Raw genomic sequence first — 24102 nt, 5'->3', positions numbered from 1 at the left:
AGCATTCGGGGGTGAAATGAACAGCAGGACAGGTCTGTGGACAGGAGAAGGGGAGGGGGGTGGACACACAGAAGGGGAGAAGAATGGACAGAGGGCAGGGAGTGGACAGAGAAGGGAGGAGGGACGAGCAGAGAGCAGAAATGTTTGCACGTAATACCCACATGCTGCAATCATATACTTTATGTCATATATTTCACCTATATGTTCATCTGTACACTTTGAAAGAAAAGGTCGCACAGTGAAAGAAAGCATTCCCAGAAGATAAGTGCAGCTGTTTAGTGCCGAGTGCAGGAGGATTATATTGCCTTTCAATCACACTGTCTGCAAAGTTACTGAGCTGTGCTGAGCCAAAAGCTTCCAATGTGTTCACTGTGCAGCACTACGGAACAGCCAGCCTATAATGGGCAGCACATTGCAGCCAGTATGTGTGCTCTACACATATCTGGCAGTGGCACCCATGTCCACTCTCTCCCATCTACCTGTCTCCCTGCAAGGCTGCCTCCCATCCAACAGAGCGATCCCTGCTTCCAGGACCCCGCTGCCCGCTGAGAGGGGGCGTGTCGCTCCTGGCCCCGCCCCTTTTGCGATTCGAATCGTTCATTTTGATGATTCGGATGATCGACTCATAAAATAGATTCGGATCAAAGATCCGAATCGTTCATGATCCGGACAACACTAGCACTGATCGCAGCTCTGCTGTGCGATCGTGCTGCCCTAGAGCCGCTCTACCGTCACGGTGTGCCGTCATTTCAGCATCCCAGTTTATAGCGCTATCATCCAAGTCCTAGCTTGATCACGTCAATAACAGAGGACCCGGATGACAGCGCTGGAGGTCTGTGTACCGCTGCATCAGCTCCAACGTAGAACAACACGACTAGTGTATGGATCTTTCTTCCACGTGTTAGTAACACCGCCTCTTCCCGTGCTCCGCCCCGGCCATGACGTCACGGCCCCTGTGGTTGGCGCGCAGAGCTAAGAATGGCGGCGGCTTTGGAAGTGTTGCTGCAGGAGCGGGTCACGGTGGACGCAGTGTTGCGCTGGCTGATTGACCCGGCCGAGGTATATCGTGTCATAGCAGCTGAAGCGTCTCTTCATAGGAACGGGGTCCCCAGGGTATACAGTTGGGAAATGATATTTGGGGGGGTTCAGTAGACTAACCAGGTAGTACTTTGGGAGGTTGAGGGAAAACTGGGGGAGCCAATAGACCAAGAGGATATTCTGAGTGGGATGGGGCCATGAGACCACTAGGCTAAAGGGGTGCAACTAAGAACTGGAAGCCCCCCTGTAAAACAGCCCCCCAATGAGTAGAGCAAGACAGTAAAATGCCCTGTGACAGCAGGAATGCACCAGGTAGCTAGGTACACACAGTACAATTTTTTGACAGATTTACTGTCAGATTGATTATTTCAACAGGTCTGATCTGATTTCTGATCAATTTTCCATTCACTTCTATGGAAAATCGATCAGAAAATCAATTTTCCATAGAGGTGAACGGACCTGTCAGAAAGAATCCGACAGTAAATCTGTCAGGAAATTGTGTCGTGTGTACCTAGCATAATGCTCGCAATGTGTTAGGTACAGTGACGCATACAGTCAAAAGTATGTTTAACTTGTACTGCTAACTAGCTGCAGGCAGTGAGTTACTATACTGCCACCCGTTATACCGCAGCGCGCCTGCTGCACTGTGAATGTTCCATAGGTGGTGCATTTCAGTGCGGTAAGCTGTGTTACAAAGTAACCATTGCTTTGCAACTCATACCTATGAACGTGGACTAACAGTCTGGGGCTGACACTCTACCTAATTATGTTTTTTGAGAGAAACACTGCAAATTATGTCTGACGCACACGCTGTTGAATAATGTTTTGGTGGGACATGCTGCATAATTTTGTTGGGATATTTCTTTTAAAAGTGCTAAAGCCTATAAAGGCTTCTTGCAGTGAGTCCCCTACAGTCATCCTGTGCAGTCCTTCTGTGACCCTCCAGCAAGCAGTGGCGACCCCCTGAAAGCTGGCCGGTTGTGGACAGTGGGAGGCTACTGTGCATGCGTAGCCCCAAGGAGCGCGCATCCTGATCACACTCCTGTTGCCAGGAGCGTTCTACGCATGCGCAGTAGTAAATTTCCTGTACTATGCATGTGCAGAATGCTGCCGTGCACGGGGTCAAAACACGGGGCCGGAGCTACCATAGGAAAAAATGGGCAATTGCCCCAGGGCCCCAGAGCGAGTACATTTGAAATCGGCGCCGGTAGACTTGGGCGCCGGATACAGCGGTATATGGCTGATCCTGCTTCTGCACAAGTCCGGGCCGAATTAATTACTATTCCCCCTCCAGGCCGCCATGGATAGTGGGGGAATGAAATAATTCGGCCTCCAGCGATTGCTGGAAGCCGAATTATTATGATTTTTAAGCAACCTCGGCTCCGTCTTCTGACGGTGCCGACGTTACTCACTGAGCACCGCTATAGACTGAATCCCTTTATAGTCTATGGCGGTTCTGGCGGCGCCCAAATCTAGCAGCGCTGAAAAGCACTGCTCTGCCCAGAGCCTGTAGGGGCCCCCAAGGTGTCCCTCCCCCATCTTAACTGTTGCTCCCCAGGGACTCTGCAGAGTCTGTTAAAGGACTTACGACCCCACAGTAGCGTGGATCGAGGGGGGAGGCCCTAGAGCTGCGCAGCCACACTAACGTGTATGCGGACTGCGCAGCCGCGGCCAGCACCGGCGGCCATCTTAGGAGTGGAAGGGGAGCCCGACCCCGTCCGTGGGGTCGGGAGCGGCCAGAGGGGGGGGGGGCTATCACACTGCGGGGACCCGGCAGAACTGCACGCAGGGCGCGGATGGCGTCCTCCGTGCATTTAAAAGTGATTAATGTACTTCTCTTTTTTTTTACCTATTTGGGCTCGTAAGTCCTTTAAGTTGGGAGGTGATTGGGGGAGGGTCAGCAGCCAGCTCTTGGGCCCAGGGGGAAAATTTGGCTGCAACAAAGGGCCTCTGACGCTTTTTGGTCGGGAGGTGACTGTTGGGGGGGCCCCCAGGCTAATTTTGCCCTAGGGCCCAATTGTTACTTGAACTGGCCCTGTCAAAACAAAGGTGTGTGGCCAGCCCGTATTCAGGGGTCGCTGCTGCTGGATAGAGGGTTGTGGAAGGACAGCGTGGGAACAGAATGATGGGTGGGCTGCAAGATGCCCTACGTAAGTTAAACTTTGTTTTGTTTTTTTACTTGGTTTCCTTTAAATACAATCCTAAGAAGTGTATACTGTGGAAAATGTCTATTTTGTTACATCTCATAGTATCTTTATATGGTACTTAGAGCCTTATTTTTTTCTACAGGAAAAGGGAGCCACTGCTGCTAGGTTCATGTACATTTGGCTCCTCCTATGACCTCTCATCATCATCACCCATTTTTTTCACAGTGGCGCGCTACACATTCATTTGTGCTTTGCCTGTAGGTGAGGCAGAGTGTGTTATAAAGTGAATCTGTAAGTTTATAAAAATAGAAAAACTGATGCTTACCTCGGGAGCATCTGGATCTTCCCCCATCCTGCTGAGCTAGCTCGATCCGGTAATCGCCAACAACTGGTAATACTAGCAGCCAGGGGCGTTGCTGGGTTCCTAAGAAATCCGGGGCACTTTAGCAAAAAATTGGTGTGGCCATACGACACAATGTGGGTGTGGTCATTGGTGCCAAAATTGCATTAACTTAACAGCAGTCTAAGTAGGCCAGCTCAGCAAAATGTTGGCTGACGCCCCCATCTCTTAATTTAAAAAAATAAAATAAAAAAAAATGCAGCATATCACAAATAGGCAGTGTCGCTTAAACATAATTAGGTTGAATTACCAGGCTTCTGTGCTGGCCAGTTTGGCTTTATGCTGGGTGAGCTGGCTTGCTGCCAGGTTGTCTGGCAGGGTCTCCATATCATTCCTTGACCTTCTAGTGGATCCCCTCCCATGCTTCCATGGACCTTCCATTGAGGGACCACAACTTCTAGCATGCTCCCCCCCCCCCCCCCATAGAACAAGCACAGCCCCCCACATGCCCCCTAAAGCCTCATCTACACGGGTAGATGAGGCTCCGATCCGGCGGATCGCCTCTTCCGCGTCCACGCGCGTGCGCCAGATTCAATTCCCCGCCGGCGCCGCTTATCTTCCGCTCGATTCCCTGCCATTGTCCCCTCGCGGGAAGCGAGCATGGAATCGGCAGTGGGGAGATCCGTCCTGTCGGATCTTATCATTCGAGCCGCATCGGCGGCTCGATTGATGAGGAACATCGCCGCCGCATCTACGCATGTAGATGCGGCTTTAAATGCATCACAGCACCCAATATCCCCTCATAGAGGCATCATAGTAACCAGCATACCCCCCATTGTGTGCTGTGGTGCCATGCTGGGTGCTATGGTGCCTCTATGGGGCGCGCTGAGTGCTGTGTAGTGGCGTGCTGTTGTGGTGCCTCTACTTTGCCTGGGGGACATCTGGGGCACCCCAGAATAGATAAGGGGCATGCCCCACTGATCTTTGGGGCTAGCAACTCCCCTGCTAGCAGCCTGCCTGTGCAGTAGCAGCTTTCCACTCATGCTCCAGCGAAAATAGCCGAGCCTGATTGGGTCTGCTCTACTGCGCAGGTGCAGACAGCTCGAGCCTGCACGGTATAGTGAAACCGATTGTGCTTGGATTTTTTCTGCTGGAGCTCGAGCAGAAAGCTGCTAGTGTGCCAGTGCACAACGGCAACAAGCCGACTTTTGGGGGTCCCACCGCTGGATTGCCTCTGCTGGGAGGGTGGGGGAAGCCTCTTTAGGATCCAGAGGCTTTCCCCTCCTGAGGTAAGGACCCCATAGGGGAACTTTTTGTCATTTCAGGTTCACTTTAGAGTGCCATTTCTTTGGGGCTGCTGACCCATCTTGAAGGACTGTGTATTACTGTCTTAGGGGTACTGAAGGTCGGCCAGGTCATAGCACTCCACTCTTACCTTACATGTGTCCTGTCACATCAGTACTAGTCTGTTAGGCCCCGTTCACACTTGCGTTTTGGCAAGTAAACGGACCGGATCCTGATCGGATCCTGATCAGAACCGTACGGTTCCGATCCGGATCCGGTCCGTTTGTAGATTCAGGCATGCATCAGGCTGCCATCCGGATCCGTGGGCAAAAAATAGTTAAATATACATAAAAAAATGTTCGGGTCAGCAGAAGGTGCACCTGGTGCACGTGTACAATCAGGTTCCTCCGCTGTAGGCCTCACCTCCACCTCCGACATTCTGCCAAACAGCTCCAGCACGTCTGTCACTGCTGCTCCACTCCAGACATGCTTGGCCCATGTGTCCCCATCCGAAATGGCTGCTTGGATACGCATAGGAAGTGGGGTAGAACGTCAGGTGTTTGTAGGCAGTGTGTTCTGTGCCTTCCGTTTCCCATTGGTTTCTGTGTTCCGGATGGTGCTGTCAGGCTCCGGTCAGGCTCCGGTCAGGATGCGTGGGCCGGAGATCCGGACACAAAAAATAGCGCATGTTGGAAAAGAGTCCGGATCCGGTTTGGCTCCGTACTGTACGGAACGTACGTATGTGAACGTCCGCATAGCCTTTGCATTGCTATGCGGAACGTACGTTCCGTTTGTACAGTATGCGGTCCGGATCAGATCCGGAAAATCCGGATAGCGAACGCTAATGTGAACCGGGCCTTAGAGGAGACTTGCATGTCTAGCCAGCACTTCTTCCTTTCTCCTCCACATCCTAACCTCTCCCTGGCTCCTGTTGCTGTGAACAAGGAGCAGAGTGCTGCATCTGAGTAAAGCCCATCCAAGCAAGAGGACCAGTAGGTATAAGGACCCATACTACACACGTTGACGTGTAGTTTCAGAGATATAAGGGCAGTACAGTTGTATTAAAGAGGAACTCCAGTGAAAATTTCATACAAGTGCTTAATTTTTACAATAATTATGTATAAATGATTTAGACAGTGTTTTCCCATTTTAAAATCTTTCCTCTCCCTGATTTACATTCTGACATTTGTCACATGGTGACATTATTACTGCTAGCAGGTAATGTCACTGGAAGTAGCTGCTGCTTGCTTTTTGGCAGATGGAAACAGGTGTAAACAGCAATTTCCCACAATGTAGCGAGGTTCACAGACAGGAAACTGCCAGGATCATGGTCCTCACAATTTCCTGTGGGAGGGGTTTTACCACAATATCAGCCTTACTGAGCCCCCTGATGATCCGTTTATGAAAAGGAATGATTTCTTATCAGAAGGGGGTATCAGCTACTGATTGGGATGAAGTTCAATTTTTGGTTATGGTTTCTCTTTAAGTACCAAGGTTCCATACAATCACTAATTAGAGCCATGATGTTGGGCTCCCATTGGTGTCCCCACCCACCCCAGGTAGTATAAGGGAGCAATGTGTGCACCTCCCAACTGAGAGATAGTTGTAAGATAGCCATGTGTGTAACTTAAGGTGGACCTGAACTCAGAACTCTTCTGCTCTAAGGGTTCTTTCACACCAGTGCCCTTTTCGTGCATTTCAATGCAAAGGCAATTCTTTGCGTTAACCAAGGTAAAATGAAAGTCCATAGACTTTCGTTTCACCTTTCACACCTGACGCAGCGGTTCTGTGCGTTACGGTTCGACACACCCGGCAGTGTCGATCCGCCGGGAGCCAGCGTTTTCCGCCGAGTTCAATTAATAGCTACTGCCGCTGATTGCGTCGCACCCCTGATTCCCGATAACACGCCGCAGGGCATATAACGCGTGCAGGTAACTGCTCCTGCACGTGTTGATGGATGTGAAAGAGGCCACACAACAGCATAATAACCTTTAAACAAAAAAACATGTCTTTGTTACAGCTGATACAAATCCTAAAATAAATCTGCACAGTTTCTACTTCCTGATACATGGAAGCAGACATTTACAGCCTGTGCTTTCAAATGGGCTTATCTGCCCATCTGCTTTCAAATGGGCTTATCTGCCCCTGTGCTTTCAAATGGGCTTATCTGCCCATCTGCTTATCAGTCATGTGTCACAGGGGAAGGATCAAATTACAACTAGTAAATAGACACAAAGGGGGAATTACACAGGCTAAAAGCTTTAAATACATACAGGGTGCATTTCTGTTATGTTTTCATTGTGTCCTGTGCAAGAGTTCAGGTCCACTTTAAAAAAAATCAGAGTGTTTTAGCGTTAAGGTTTCTGCAGCTAAAATCCAGATTTAAAATGGTTTCAAATGACCTGAAGCTGAAGATTCTAAGGAATATCAAACTCAGTTTTTGGATTGCACGATCCTCATGTTCAGACAGCCAAGTAGATGGGTGCAGACTGAATCTTTGAGAACACTGCTGCCAATAGCAGTGATGGTCCATAGTGCAGGATGTGGCTAGTGTTTGGGCTCCTGACCAGATACTTTTGATGCTGCTAACTAATTTTGTTATAGCAATTAGTCAGTGCATAGACTTGTTCACAGATCTTCCAAGATTGGCTAGAATATTGACCTCTCCAGTTTCAAGTATAGCTCTTAGCATTTTGTACTTTGTTTTGGCTTGCTAATTATTTTTGGATTTTGCATCCAGTGTTGTATTTCACGTAAATAATTATGTGAGTCCTTTCTGATTTGTCTATATGTTTGTTGCCAGGAGAGACCAGCTGATTCCTGCCTTGCTTCACTTGACTTTCTTCGGAAAGACTTTGTTCCCTTCCTGTTGAACTTTTTGCGAGAACAGACCAGTCAAGTTCTCAGTAATGGACCCTCAACTCCAGCAAAAACACCCAATGCCAAGACTGTTCCAAAAACTGTTCTCTCCAACATCCAAAGGACCATACCAGAGAAGAGACCAGTCCACTCTTCTGGCCATCGCGGGAGCAGAGTTCAGCTTTTTTCACAGTCCCCTAGCAGCTCATTTGCTTCAGATAACTGTTATGCATCTCCACATTCTGCAACCAGTGACTCCTCTTTTATCTCCAGAGCCAATCTGACGGACAGCAGAGTGTTAGCTCACTCAAGTCCTAATTCAAGCTTCAGCCCTTCAGTTCACCATGGTGAAAAGCGATCTGCGCAGAAACCAAATCTTGGCCAGTTCTTAGTGTTTACGCCAGAAAATCAGACTACTCGGCGCAGCCGTAAGAAAAACAACTCAGGCCGCCACATATCAAAAGATCTAAGCAGGAAATCTGCAGAAAATGAAGAGAGCGGTATGTGGAGTGTGAACAAGAAACACCAAGCTTGTGTAAATGCTACCAGTCCACCGGTGTCCCAGCTTAACATAAACAATATGGAAGAATTCCCTCCTATGGGAACCACAACTGAATCCACAAGGTAAAGACACTTCTCCTTTCTTTGAGCTTTAGATGTTACTTTTCCACATTCTCTTAGATGGGGCCACGCTTGAGGTGATTGCATGTGGTTTCCCCAGATGCAGAATTGCATGAGCATGCGAGTACTGAATTTAAAGGTGAGCTATCCCACTGATTAAAATGGACTGTCACGTCCATTTTAATCAGTGGGATAGCTCACCTTTAAATTCAGTACTCGCATGCGGGAACAAAAATATCTGTGGAAAAAAATATCACCACATGTGATCTCCATACCTGAGTCAGCATTACAAATGAAAAATCGTTTGGAGAAAACAGCATTGTTTTCGGGAACTTAATTGTGAACCTTATCTTTGTTTTAGATAGTGTTTTTTTTCTACCTCTGCATGGGGTTCATCCAGTTGAAGCCCTTCTCACCAATGCTGATTTATAAACATACAGTGACATTGATTCAGTTGATAATATTTAAAAAGTACTTCTGATATTTAGAGAGAGCCTGTTATGGCCGGCTCTGTGTTGATGCTGCAGGATGAGGGTATCTCAGAGTTAAATGCTTATCTTCTCCGACGTAATCGGGACTTAGGGGACGCGCCATCCCTGAAGCGATCACCTGCCTGGGTGAAGTATGTCAGATCAGGTAAGTATTTATCCCCGAGACCTGCTCCCTCCCAGTCCTGTATAATTAAGGCTGTGTTCCCACTTGAGCTCTTTTTTTTGTCCATTCTTCACTCATCACAATACCTACAGTGAATGAATCCTATTTTAGAAATAGGTGCCATAAACACTTGTCAGTCTGCCTCATTGTTGCGGTTAGCGGGCAGCACTTCTGTGGCATCTGATAATCCCGGGCAGGCAGATGTGTTCCTCATATAGCCTACGGTGGTATTGTACCTGCCCCGGGCTCCAGCCAGACCGCATCAGAGCACACACTACACTGTCCGCTCTCACTGGCCGCTCGTGATCTGATAGCAGATATGAACCGATCGTAACACAGAGCAATCTAGGCTCCGACTTTTTCTTTTTTTTTACTGTAGGTACACTTTGCTAGTATCTGCAGTACAGTCTTTGTTCACAGGGCTGTTATTCCAGGTCCTACCAGCTGATTCCTCTGGAGTTAGATGGCGTTGTGGTCCTGTGAAGTATCTTGTACTTTGTATATACATGCACAGGTATTATTATTATTATTTTTTTTAACCATTAAAAGTTTATTGAACATCAAATGGCATGGCTTAAAAAATAAATACAAAAAAAAGTATACAAACCAACACAGCAGTGATACATGCACAGGAATTATTTTAGCAGACCCCATCCATGATTTCAGCACAATGGTTGGAACAATAAAGGCTGATTTACTAAGATTTCCTTTATTTTATTTTTTTTTCTTTTAATCAGAAACAAGTTTTTGAGTAAAGCTCAGATAGCAAAAATAAAACAAACAAAAATAGCAAAATGCAGTACTTTGAACAGGGAGATTAAATGCGTTTTTCTGTGCAGAAAACACACACTTCAAGTGTGACCCTTGCCTTAGGGTCGCCACACATGAGCATATTGCCATCCTTTTAAATCTTTTTTTCAGTTAAATACTTTTAAAGTAGACCTGAACTTTTGCACATGACTGAAGGAAAACAGAGAAATGCGCCCTGTATGTGTTTAGAGCGTTTAGCCTCTCTAAATACCTCTCATCTGTGACTATTTACAAGTTATAATTGATCCCTCAACTGTGTCACCTGCCTGCATGGCAGAGATCTCATTTGTAAACTCAGGAAGTTCAGATTGCAGGTCTGCTTTAAACTTCCACTATATTGTTCTCCTAACCAGCTGTCCATAAAGAGCTATGGAAACAAAAATGAACTATTAACCACTTGAGGACCTAGGGCTTTCTACCCCTCAAGGACCGGCCACTTTTTTTCCATTCAGACCACTGCAGCTTTCACGGTTTATTGCTCGCTCATACAACCTACCACCTAAATGAATTTTGGCTCCTTTTCTTGTCACTAATAAAGCTTTCTTTTGGTGCTATTTGATTGCTCCTGCGATTTTTACTTTTTATTATATTCATCAAAAAAGACATGAATTTTGGCAAAAAAAATGATTTTTTTAACTTTCTGTGCTGACATTTTTCAAATAAAGTAAAATTTCTGTATACATGCAGCGCGAAAAATGTGGACAAACATGTTTTTGATTAAAAAAAACCCATTCAAGTGTATATTTATTGGTTTGGGTAAAAGTTATAGCGTTTACAAACTATGGTGCAAAAAGTGAATTTTCCTATTTTCAAGCATCTCTGACTTTTCTGACCCCCTGTCATGTTTCATGAGGGGCTAGAATTCCAGGATAGTATAAATACCCCCCAAATGACCCCATTTTGGAAAGAAGACATCCCAAAGTATTCACTGAGAGGCATAGTGAGTTCATAGAAGATATTATTTTTTGTCACAAGTAAGCGGAAAATGACACTTTGTGAGGAAAAAAAAAAAAAAAAAAAAGTTTCCATTTCTTCTAACTTGCGACAAAAAAAAATGAAATCTGCCACGGACTCACCATGCCCCTCTCTGAATACCTTGAAGGGTCTACTTTCCAAAATGGGGTCATTTGTGGGGTGTGTTTACTGTCCTGACATTTTGGGGGGTGCTAAATTGTAAGCACCCCTGTAAAGCCTAAAGGTGCTCATTGGACTTTGGACCCCTTAGCGCAGTTAGGCTGCAAAAAAGTGCCACACGTGGTATTGCCGTACTCAGGAGAAGTAGTATAATGTGTTTTGGGGTGTATTTTTACACATACCCATGCTGGGTGGGAGAAATATCTCTGTAAATGACAATTTGTTAATTTTTTTTACACACAATTGTCCATTTACAGAGATATTTCTCCCACTCAGCATGGCTATGTGTAAAAATACATCACAAAACACATTATACTACTTCTCCTGAGTACGGCGATACCACATGTGTGGCACTTTTTTGCACCCTAACTGCGCTAAAGGGCCCAAAGTCCAATGAGTACCTTTAGGATTTCACAGGTCATTTTGAGAAATTTCGTTTCAAGACTACTCCTCACGGTTTAGGGCCCCTAAAATGCCAGGGCAGTATAGGAACCCCACAAATGACCCCATTTTAGAAAGAAGACACCCCAAGGTATTCCGTTAGGAGTATGGTGAGTTCATAGAAGATTTTATTTTTTGTCAAAAGTTAGCGGAAAATGACACTTTGTGAAAAAACACAATTAAAATCAATTTCCGCTAACTTTTGACAAAAAATAAAATCTTCTATGAACTCCCCATACTCCTAACGGAATACCTTGGGGTGTCTTCTTTCTAAAATGGGGTCATTTGTGGGGTTCCTATACTGCCCTGGCATTTTAGGGGCCCTAAACCGTGAGGAGTAGTCTTGAAACGAAATTTCTCAAAATGACCTGTGAAATCCTAAAGGTACTCATTGGACTTTGGGCCCTTTAGCGCAGTTAGGGTGCAAAAAAGTGCCACACATGTGGTATCGCCATACTCGGGAGAAGTAGTACAATGTGTTTTGGGGTGTATTTTTACACATACCCATGCTGGGTGGGAGAAATACCTCTGTAAATGGACAATTGTGTGTAAAAAAAAATCAAAAGATTGTCATTTACAGAGGTATTTCTCCCACCCAGCATGGGTATGTGTAAAAATACACCCTAAAACACATTGTACTACTTCTCCCGAGTACGGCGATACCACATGTGTGGCACTTTTTTGCACCCTAACTGCACTAAGGGGCCCAAAGTCCAATGAGTACCTTCAGGATTTCACAGGTCATTTTTGTTTCAAGACTACTCCTCACGGTTTAGGGCCCCTAAAATGCCAGGGCAGTATAGGAACCCCACTAATGACCCCATTTTAGAAAGAAGACACCCCAAGGTATTCCGTTAGGAGTATGGTGAGTTAATAGAAGTTTTTATTTTTTTTGTCACAAGTTAGCGGAAATTGATTTTAATAGTTTTTTTTCACAAAGTGTCATTTTCCGCTAACTTGTGACAAAAAATAAAATCTTCTATGAACTCACCATACTCCGTACGGAATACCTTTGGGTGTCTTCTTTCTAGAATGGGGTCATTTGTGGGGTTCCTATACTGCCCTGGCATTTTAGGGGCCCTAAACCGTGAGGAGTAGTCTTGAAACCAAATGTCGCAAAATGACCTGTGAAATCCTAAAGGTACTCATTGGACTTTGGGCCCCTTAGCGTACTTAGGGTGTAAAAAAGTGCCACACATGTGGTACCGCCGTACTCAGGAGAAGTAGTATAATGCGTTTTGGGGTGTATTTTTACACATACCCATGCTAAGTGGGAGAAATATCTCTGTAAATGACAATTGTTTGATTTTTTTTTTACACACAATTGTCCATTTACATAGAAATTTCTCCCACCCAGCATGGGTATGTGTAAAAATACACCCCAAAACACATTATACTACTTTTCCTGAGTACGGCGGTACCACATGTGTGACACTTTTTTGCAGCCTAGGTGCGCTAAGGGGCCCAACGTCCTATTCACAGGTCATTTTGAAGCATTTGTTTTCTAGACTACTCCTTGCGGTTTAGGGCCCCTAAAATGCCAGGGCAGTATAGGAACCCCACAAGTGACCCCATTTTAGAAAGAAGACACCCCAAGGTATTCCGTTAGGTGTATGGCGAGTTCATAGAAGATTTTATTTTTTGTCACAAGTTAGTGAAAAATGACACTTTGTGAAAAAAAACCAATAAAAATTAATTTCCGCTAACTTTTGACAAAAAATAAAATCTTCTATGAACTCGTCATACACCTAACAGAATACATTGGGGTGTCTTTTTTTCTAAAATGGGGTCACTTGTGGGGTTCCTATACCGCCCTGGCATTTTACAGGCCCAAAACCGTGAGTAGTCTGGAAACCAAATGTCTCAAAATGACTGTTCAGGGGTATAAGCATCTGCAAATTTTGATGACAGGTGGTCTATGAGGGGGCGAATTTTGTGGAACCGGTCATAAGCATTGTGGCCTTTTAGATGACAGGTTGTATTGGGCCTGATCTGATGGATAGGAGTGCTAGGGGGGTGACAGGAGGTGATTGATGGGTGTCTCAGGGGGTGGTTAGAGGGGAAAATAGATGCAATCAATGCACTGGGGAGGTGATCGGAAGGGGGTCTGAGGGGGATCTGAGGGTTTGGCCGAGTGATCAGGAGCCCACACGGGGCAAATTGGGGCCTGATCTGATGGGTAGGTATGCTAGGGGGTGACAGGAGGTGATTGATGGGTGTCTCAAGGTGTGATTAAAGGGGGGAATAGATGCAAGCAATGCACTGGCGAGGTGATCAGGGCTGGGGTCTGAGGGCATTCTGAGGGTGTGGGCGGGTGATTGAGTGCCCTAGGGGCAGATAGGGGTCTAATCTGATAGGTAGCAGTGACAGGGGGTGATTGATGGGTAATTAGTGGGTGTTTAGGGTAGAGAATAGATGAAAACACTGCGCTTGGGTGGTGATCTGATGTCGGATGTGCGGGCGATCTATTGGTGTGGGTGGGTGATCAGTTTGCCCGCAAGGGGCAGGTTAGGGGCTGATTGATGGGTGGCAGTGACAGCGGGTGATTGATGGGTGGCAGTGACAGGGGGTGATTGATGGGTGATTGATAGGTGATTGACAGGTAATCAGTGGGTTATTACAGGGGAGAACAGATGTAAATATTGCACTGGCGAATTGATAAGGGGGGGTCTGAGGGCAATCTGAGCGTGTAGGCGGGCGATTGGGTGCCCGCAAGGGGCAGATTAGGGTCTGATCTGATGGGTAACAGTGACAGGTGGTGATAGGGAGTGATTGATGGGTGATTGATGGGTAATTAGTGGGTGTTTAGAGGAGAGAATAGATGGAAACACTGCGCTTGGGTGGTGATCTGATGTCAGATCTGCGGGTGATCTATTGGTGTGGGTGGGTGATCAGTTTGCCCGCAAGGGGCAGGTTAGGGGCTGATTGTTGGGTGGCAGTGACAGGGGGTGATTGATGGGTGATAGGTGATTGGCAGGTGATTGACAGGTGATCAGTGGGTTATTACAGGGAAGGACAGATGTAAATATTGCACTGGCGAATTGATAAGGGGGGGTCTGAGGGCAATCTGAGCGTGTAGGCGGGCGATTGGGTGCCCGCAAGGGGCAGATTAGGGTCTGATCTGATAGGTAACAGTGACAGGTGGTGATAGGGAGTGATTGATGGGTGATTGATGGGTAATTAGTGGGTGTTTAGAGGAGAGAATAGATGTAAACAATGGATTTGGGAGGTGATCTGATGTCGGATCTGCGGGCGATCTATTGGTGTGGGGGGGGGTGATCAGATTGCCCGCAAGGGGCAGGTTAGGGGCTGATTGATGGGTGGCAGTGACAGGGGGTGATTGACGGGTGATTGACGGGTGATAGATGCATACAGTAAACGGGGGGTGGTCTGGGGGGGGGGGGGGGGTCTTTATAGAATCTGAGGGGTGGGGGGGTGATCAGGAGGGGGCAGGGAGCAGGGGGGGGGGGGGGGGGAATAAAAAAAAAATAGCGTTGACAGATAGTGACAGGGAGTGATTGATGGGTGATTAGGGGGGTGATTGGGTGCAAACAGGGGTCTGGGGTGTGGGCAGGGGGGGGTCTGATGGGTGCTGTGGGCGATCTGGGGCAGGGGGGGGGGAGAAATCAGTGTGCTTGGGTGCAGACTAGGGTGGCTGCAGCCTGCCCTGGTGGTCCCTCGGACACTGGGACCACCAGGGCAGGAGGCAGCCTGTATAATACACTTTGTAAACATTACAAAGTGTATTATACACTTTGTATGCGGCGAGCGTGGGGTTAACATCCCGCCGGCGCTTCCGTATAGCCGGCGGGATGTTGCGGCGGGCAAACGGTGACAGGCGCCGGCGGAGGATCGCGTCACGGATGACGCGATCGCTCCGCCCATGCCCTTAGAAGGACCGCCGCCTCTGCGGGTGAGCCGGTCCTTCAGGGCTCCACTTCCCGGCCGCCTCTGTGCGTTAGGCGGTCGGGAAGTGGTTAAATTGCTTGATTGACTGTCTGTGTGTTTTTAATAGTGACATGGGCAGGAGGCAGCATGCTTGCTGGGAAAATATCTTGTCTACACACAACTTGGGAGAGGGAGTCAAATATGACTGGCCCTCCATACATAGATTGCCACCTGATATGGCAAATCGATGCCTTTCTGTTCACAGCTTTATCAGGGATCGATTTCTTCCACACACTGCCCATATATTTTCATGTCAGCTCTGTATGAACACATACTAATTAAAAGCATTTGGTCTGTTTTACAACACAAAAAGGGAAAAAAAAAATCTAAAGGATATGTTTGTGTGATGGGTGTGTTTTTGTTACTGCTTCTGAATTTTTAAAACTTTTTTCCTCCCTCCCTTCAGTAAATCAAAGCCATCTCGTAGGATCAATCCAACTCCTCTGAATGATGTGCATTCCAAAGCCACAATATGCTTTACATCCACTCCAGTGAGCTCCTCTAACTTAGGCCTCAGCCATCCAGGAATGGAAGCGTTCACCAGCGTTCAGGAAGGTGTGTGCAGCCCGGATGCAGCCACTTTACGGGAAGAGAGGGAGATACTGCGCAAAGAGAGGTATGGGTAATGTTTGTGTCTGATTACATTTTTCAGTTGATATGTTGGATGTTCTCTATTCGTCTCTTGGTGAAAATAACTTGTTCATGTAAGTATAGGAAGTTCATCAATCCATATATAGATTGGAGATGACTGTATTTTACCACAGGGACTATAGAAAGGCTTCAGGCAACAGTTGAGCACAACACAAATTTTGCACATCTTTAACCACTTTACCCCCGCCCGTACGAATTTCTCCGTCCCTTTTTCCATCCTTTAACCCTCAGGGACGGAGAAATCCGTACTTTCCGCGTTCCCGACGCTGTCCGCGCTCCCGCTCGTAAACACGCCGCCCGCCGCCCGCCGCTAGTAAACACGCCGCCGCCCGCTCGCCCGGAGATCAATGAACGGGAAAATCCATTCCCGTTCGTTGATCTAAGCCCCACAATGATCCGCTGCTCTCCTATGGGCAGCGCGATCATTGTGAGAAAAAACTCGCGTGTCCAGCCTCCTTATACTTCCTCCAAGCTTCCAGAAGGACGCTTGAAGGTCGCATTAAAACAAAAAGTTACTGTGGCCATCTTGTGGCCAAATAGTAAACTACACCCTACACATTTTTCACATACAAATGATTTTTACACAAAAAATTAACTCATTACCTCCCACACTCCCCATTTTTTTTTTTTTGTAATTAAAAAAAAAAATTCAAAAATGTACAATTAAAAAAAAATACATAAATAGTTACCTTAGGGACTGAACTTTTTAAATAATTATGTCAAGAGGGTATAACACTGTTACTTTATAAACTATGGGCTTGTAATTAGGGATGGACGCAAAACTGAAAAAAATGCACCTTTATTTCCAAATAAAATATTGGCGCCAAACATTGTGATAGGGACATAATTTAAATGGTTTTATAACCGGGACAAAAGGGCAAATAAATTTCATGGGTTTTAATTACAGTAGCATGCATTATTTAAAGAGACTCTGAAGCGAGAATAAATCTCGCTTCAGAGCTCATAAATAGCAGGGGCACGTGTGCCCCTGCTAAAACGCCGCTATCCCGCGGCTAAACGGGGGTCCCTCCACCCCCCGCAAAAGTGTGTCGTGAAAAGGTCGCTGGCTGTCTCTTCCTGGAGGCAGGGCTAACTGCTGCAGCCCTGCCTCCAGTCGCGTCTGTCAGCGGCGCATCGCCGCCTCTCCCCCGCCCCTCTCAGTGAAGGAAGACTGAGAGGGGCGGGGGAGAGGCGGAGATACGCGCTGACAGACGCGCGTGGGGCAGGGCTGCGGCGGTTAGCCCTGCCCCAACCAGGAAGCGCTCCCCCGGTGTATCGAGGGGGATTTGGGGGTGAAGGGACCCCCGTTAAGCCGCGCTATAGCGGCGTTTTAGCAGGGGCACACATGCCCCTGCTATTTATGAGGTCTGAAGCGAGATTTATTCTCGCTTCAGACTCTCTTTAAAAACTATAATGGCCGAAAACTGAAAAATAATTATTTTTTTTCCCCACATTTTTCCTATTTTCCCATTAAAACACATTTAGAAAAAAATAATTCTTGGCATAATGTCCCACCTAAAGAAAGCCTAATTGGTGGCGTTAAAAACAAGATATAGTTCATTTCATTGCGATAAGTAATGATAAAGTTATAGACGAATAAATGGAAGGAGCGCTGAAAGGTGAAAATTGCTCTGGTGCTCAGGGGGTAAAACCCCTCAGTGGTGAAGTGGTTAAACTGCATCGGGCAGTACAAATCTTGCTGCTGCAGTGATGAATATCAGACTAGAAATCTGCTAAACGGTCTATAAGGCTCGTACACATGTGCAACTTTTCCACCCAACTATCGTCGAAATTTGGTCTGTCACACGATAGTTGAGCGTGTGCAGGGATGAGTTTCATTCGGATTTCATCCTCCTAATTACGGGGGGGGGGGGGGGGGGGGGGAGAGTTTAAACTTACCCTGCATGCGTCTCCTTTCATCTGTCGCACGGCACGTTCCATGCTGGCTCATGTGACTACAAACACTTCCTGCTTCAACCCGGAGTAACTTGGAGGATGAAATCCAAATGAAACCCGTTCGGATTTCACGTGGCAAATGACTAGACAAGCGAGTGATAACAGGCAGTTTGCCGGATCCAACTGGCGGTTCAACTCACATCTGTTGGGCTGATGTCTTGCAGTTGGCCGTGTGCATAAGCTGTTTGAATCACTTTTACTTGTTTTGAATGCAGCCATATTGTGCAGTTTGTCATTACACTTGTGTGCGCAGTATGCAAAGGTCATTCAGTTGGTTGATGCACGGAAAATACAGGTCGTGTGGTCTGTCATGTTGTGGAGTTGGTCGAACACTTTGGGGGTATGGTACAAAGAACAGATAAATGATCAATTTCTGTAAGATATCAATTGTTTACCTGATCTATCACAAATTTGATTTTTTTATGGCCACCTTTAGACTGTTAGTGCTTTGGCTTTGCAGACTCTGCATTCTTGTCTGCCTTGTACCTTCTTGGGGTAGAAAGGAGACGACCTCAGTATTTAAAATGCCAGTGTAAACTGGAGGGGATCTAGGTTGTAAATGCCAGATTCCTGTATATGGATATAATTGGTAGGAAGTCCATTTTAAACTTCTGATTCTGATGAGGGCAAATGAGTAACTGCACTCATGTGCACAGATACTGGCAAGCTGTGAACAGTCGCTAGATGAAACTTGGCCGAGACAGCCAATAATAACGAGAATCTAGAGTGTCGGCTACAGCCTCCAATGTATCTGCCACCGATCAGCCTGGTGTATTGACTCAACCAAGTGCCGTAACATTGTTCTCTCCACTCACTCTGCCTGCCGTGTGATATCTCTTGCGTGCCACTCTGTTGGCCCTCCTTCCCCCTCATAGCAACAGCGTCAGGCTAGCACAGGCATGGGCAAACTCGGCCCTCCAGCTGTTACGGAACTACAAGTCCCACAATGCATTTGCCTTTAAGAGTCGTGGCTGTCAGACTCCTGCAATGCATTGTGGGACTTGTAGTTCCTTAACAGCTGGAGGGCCAAGTTTGCCCATGCCTGGGCTAGCAACACAACTGTATAGTGTCAACCAAGCAAAAATGGCTGAATCGGGACCGACAAACTGCTTTTAGATTCCACGTATACTGATTTCTAATGAAAATACGACCAGTATCCCAGAGCTGCTTATAAATGAGCTGTTGGAATCACATGTGTGGCTGGGTGACAAGGGCCTTGTCATGTGATGGTCTCCTTTCAATACTATGTCCAGTATCATGTGGTGCACATGAGGCACGCTATATTTAGTAAGGCAGCCACCACTGGTTTTAACCTGAACTTTGAATTGACTTGCAAGGAAGTGGTGAGGATGTTCTTGTGGACAGTAAGGTTGTTCCACAGTTCCAGGCAGAGATTCTCGTTCTGTGGTTTTTGAAGCGTTCATTCCAACATGAACCCTTCCATTCTTTTGTAAATGGCGACAGTCAGTCAATCATTTGAGGAGTGTGACAGTTGTATGACATTTTTTCACTATTTCATAAGAAAACCTATTAAAGTGCCTATTTTTATTTTGCTGTTCTACTACCCAGTCCAGGGAATAAACATGGATTTCACAGAGAAGTTAGTGTTGGTGCCTGTCTCCGAGACGCATGCAGCACCTGTTCTAATGAGCAGGGCTGTGGAGTCGGTCCAAAAATCCACCGACTCCGACTCCTCAGTTTAGGATTCCACCGACTCCGACTCCTCTAATTTGCATATTACAATTTTGTTGATTAAAAGTATGTAACATGAAATTTGTCTCTTAACTGCCAACGCTTAGGAATTTTACAAGACAACTGAAGTGATATGTAGACTACTATATTTATTCCCTTTAGACTAAAACTAGTCCTTGGTAAGAGTACTTGTAAAAGGTACAAACCGGAACAAAGAACATCTATCAGGCCCTAGGCAATGTAAGTGTGGGTACATGTAAGAATGATGTGCAGGTACTCTGCAGGGGAATGAGGAGATTCTTCCTCTATTACACATTCTTCATGCACAATCTGAACAAGGTTTATGGGTGATGGACAACACCTCTGTGTTCAATGTGCACAGCATTCTCAGTGGATTCCCTGCAGCTCTGTGGGGAGTGCATATGTAGAGTATAGTACTACTGTGTAACAAAGTAAACCTGAGACAGATGAAATTTAAAGTTGTATACATACCTGGGGCTTCCTCCAGCCGCCTTCAGGATAATCAGTCCCTCGTTGTCCTCCTCCACCACCTGGATCTTCTGCTCCACCACCTGGATCTTCTGCTATGAGTCCAGGTACTTGAGCCAGTTGGGCGTAGTACGCATGCACACACTCTGCCGTCAGGAGCATACTACACCTGTGCAGAACTATTGCGCAGGTGCAGAATGTTCCTGGCTGTGGGAGCGGCATGCGGCCGGACAGCGCTGACTGGCTGAATTACCTGGACTCCTAACAGAAGATCCGAGTGGTGGAGGACAGCAAGGGACTGATTAGCCTGAATGGGGGCTGGAGGAAGCCCCAGGTATGTATAAAACTTTACTTTTCATCAGTCTCAGGTACCCTTTAATTTGTAGACACCAAACCAAATTTTAACAACATATCAAATTATTTGATTTCATCAGCAAAGGGCGTGCATACATTTGCATAAATTAGCATCAATGCAGAATTATTTCCATCTCATTGACCATCTCTATTAGTGACACAGCTACACATCAGGCTTTATTCTTACAGCATAGATGTTATTTAGTATATATGAGATTCCTGTGTACACATCATATATATACAGTCACAATCAGATATGTATATCTGACCTTAAAAATACGGGGACTGCTTTATTGAAGCAGCACAAGTAACTAATTTTGATTGGTTTTTGTGGACTAAGCACAGCTATTACTGTATATATACTGTATATATACATTATTTTTAATGACTATTATCTGAGAAATAGAACATTTTATCATATTTTCTATTTTAATTACAGTTACAAATTCATTAGGAATCGGAGTCGGTGCATTTTTTCCCGACTCCGACTCCAGGCACCCAAAATTGCCCGACTCCACGACTCCGACTCCACAGCCCTGCTAATGAGATACCACATCTGAATCTTCCTGCCTTTGCAATGGGCAGTGGGGGGATTTGGATGCAATATCCCCCCCCCCCCCCCCCAAAATAAAATGCTGCAGTCACGGTTTTGTTCCACCCACACACAAATCGGAAGCAGTTTAAATGATTGATTGATTTAACATGAGGTGTGTGTTTTAAATTAGGACTAGCCATACTTTTCCAGGAGGAATTTTTTTTTTTTTTTTTTTCTTTTTATATATACTATTTGATCTACTTACATAATACATGTATTGTACTGTCCATGTTTTGATTTCAGTGAATTTTATATAGTAAATGAAGAGAATTTTGTTCCTGGTGGGAACCATGTTTTTTTGCCTACAGTTTGAGGCTAAATACTGATTTCATTTCTTCCCTTAAAGAGTAACTGTCGGGCATAAAATCAAAAATCAATTCTTTATTTTTATCTGGTAAACAAGTAATAAGGATGCTAACCAGGCAATCCAAAAGTTAAAATCACTATTACTTTTCTTGTTGATAAATTATAATTCCCCAGCTTACCTGACCCTTATTTGGTACACACAAAATTTGGTACACAAAAAGGAAGTTGCAGGGCATGCTGGGTTGTCCTTTTTTGCTTCTCTACTTCCCCTCAAACATAACTAATGCAGCCTGGTTGCCTGAAGCCTCTTTCCCTCCTGTTTTCCCCCTCCTACACCTCTGTTCCTTTCTGGCCAGTATTTCTCATGCTGAGACAATGCACTTGCTATAGTGAAGGGTGGGCAAATCAGGCACAGGAGTAAGGCAGGAAATGACATCAGGATTGGCTTCAAAATAGCCACAGTTAAAAAAAAAAAAAAAGAGAATCCTATTCTAGACAGTTTCCATATTATCGCTGCCACTGTGACATGGCCATTAAACAAAGGAGGCAGTGAAGCCCAATGAAGAGGACAAGCAGAGCATTTCCTGGCCAGCAGTAATCTCATTGATCAATTTATCTGTATTGAAAGTAAATGTATTTAAAGGGAACCTAACCCCCCCCCCCCCCCCCCAAATAAAGCGTTTCACTTACCTGAGGCTTCTACCAGCCCCCTGCAGACATCCTGTGCCCTCACAGCTCTTCCGGTTACCCGCCGCTAGCTAGTTTTGTTTTTGCCAACTCAGAGTCGGCGTGCCGCCATGCGTACCTTTGCTCGCATTCCCGCTGGTGCAGGATGCTATCCCTGACGTCAGCATGTATCTTTGTATGCGTTGCACCTGCCATTCCCTCTCAAAGGCTGGAGAAGCTCCACTTCTACTATCAGCATAACCATAAGGTATGCAGGACAACTACATACCACCCAACATTTTGAGTTAAAAGACCACTGTCGCAAAAATCTTAACCACTTCCCAACTGAGGGGTTTTACCCCTTGACCACCAGAGCAATTTTCACCTTTCAGCGCTCCTTCCATTCATTCGTCTATAACTTTATTATTACTTATCGCAGTGAAATTAACTATATCTTGTTTTTTCCCCACCAATTAGGCTTTCTTTAGGTGGGACATTATGCCAAGAATTATTTTATTCTAAATGTGGGAAAAAAATATTTTCAGTTTTCGGCCTTTATAGTTTTTAAATAATGCATGCTACTGTAATTAAAACCCATGAAATGTGTTGGCCCATTTGTCCCGGTTATAAAACCGTTTAAATTATGTCCCTATCACAATGTTTGGCGCCAATATTTTATTTGGAAATAAAGGTGCATTTTTTCAGTTTTGCGTCCATCCCTAATTACAAGCCCATAGTTTATAAAGTAACAGTGTTGTACCATCTTGACATAAATATTTAAAAAGTTCAGTCCCTAAGGTAACTATTTATGTATTTTTTTTAATTGTAATTTTTTTTTTTATTATTACAAAAAAAATAAATTGGGGAGTGTGGGAGGTAAGGAGTTAATTTTTGTGTAAAACTAATTTGTATGTGAAAAATGCTTTAGGGTGTAGTTTTACTATTTGGCCACAAGATGGCAACAGTAAATTTTTGTTTAATGCGACCTGCAAGCGTCCTTCTGGACGCTTGCAGGAAGTACTAGGAGGCTGTGAAAGTTTTTTTTTTTTTTTTTTCTTTTCTTCACAATGATCGCGCTGCTTATCGGAGAAGCAGCGGATCATTGCGGGGCTTAGATCAACGAACGGGAATGGATTTTCCCGTTCATTGATCTTCGGGCGAGCGGCCGGCGGCGTGTTTACGAGCGGGAGTGCGCGCTAGAGCGAGCGGGAGTGCGCGCTAGAGCGAGCGGGAGCGCGGGCAGCGCGGAAAGTACTGATTTCTCCGTCCCTGGGGGTGAAAGGATGGAAAAAGGGACAGAGAAATTCGTACGCGTGGGGGTAAAGTGGTTAAAATTTTAAATATGTAAACACATACAAATAAGTAGGTTTCTTCCAGAGTTAAATGAGCCATAAATTACTGTTGTCCTGTGTTGCTGGCACTTACAGTAAGTAGTAAGACAGACAGAACCGACAGGTTTTGGACTTGCCCATCTCCTCATGGGGGGTCTTGGGGTTTTCTTTATTTTCAAAAGCACTTACTTAGTGAATGGCAGTTTCTCCGTCCAACTGCCAAAAAAAGTGTATGGTGAGCAGGGAGGCTGGCCTGCATCTTTGTATAAATTTTTTTCAGCAGTGTCTTTATAAAGGCCATGCTGAGAATTGCCTATGGAGAGATGGACTAGCCCAAAATGGACTAGCCCGGTTCTGTCAGTTTTCTTATACTTAAGGTAAGCGGCAGCAACATAGGAGAAAAGTAATTTATGGCTCATTTTACTCTGGAAGAACTGTACTTCTTAAAGGGAACCTTAACTGTAAAAAAAAGTTTTACTTACCTTGGGCATCTACCAGCCCCCTGCAGCCATCCTGTGCCCTCGCAGTCACTCATGGCTCCTCTGGCCCTTCGCTGCCAGCTAGTTTCGTTTTTGCCGACTGGGAGTCGGCCGGCCACCATGCGTACGTTTTTACGCATCCCTGCTGGTGCAGGAAGCTATTGCAGACATCAACCAGTACATTTTTACGCGGTACGGGTGCAATGTGTAAAATTTTAAAAGTAGAAATTGTAAAAGTGTATGGGCCCCTTTATTTGTATGTGTTTAAATATATTTTACATTTTAAAATTTTTGCGATAGTGGTCCT

The 24102-nt window shown here is 45.7% G+C and overlaps 1 protein-coding gene across 2 annotated transcripts in view; it reads left to right on the top strand.

Annotated features, from left to right (window-relative positions):
• Window positions 1-970: 970 nt before the first annotated feature.
• CDAN1 (codanin 1) overlaps window positions 971-24102 on the top strand; it is an 80580-nt gene continuing 57448 nt past the window's right edge. For both annotated transcript variants that reach the window (XM_068251957.1, XM_068251956.1), the window contains exons 1-3: window positions 971-1059; window positions 7613-8292; window positions 15683-15892. In XM_068251957.1, the coding sequence (XP_068108058.1) occupies window positions 979-1059; window positions 7613-8292; window positions 15683-15892 (971 nt within the window). In that variant the 5' untranslated portion in view covers window positions 971-978. The remainder of the gene's footprint in view (window positions 1060-7612; window positions 8293-15682; window positions 15893-24102) is intronic.

This window comes from Hyperolius riggenbachi, chromosome 9 (genome assembly GCF_040937935.1).
Source record: "Hyperolius riggenbachi isolate aHypRig1 chromosome 9, aHypRig1.pri, whole genome shotgun sequence".
NCBI lineage: Eukaryota > Metazoa > Chordata > Amphibia > Anura > Hyperoliidae > Hyperolius > Hyperolius riggenbachi.
The sequence above is the reverse complement of the archived record's forward strand: the minus strand, read 5'-3'. Positions and strand labels throughout refer to the sequence as shown.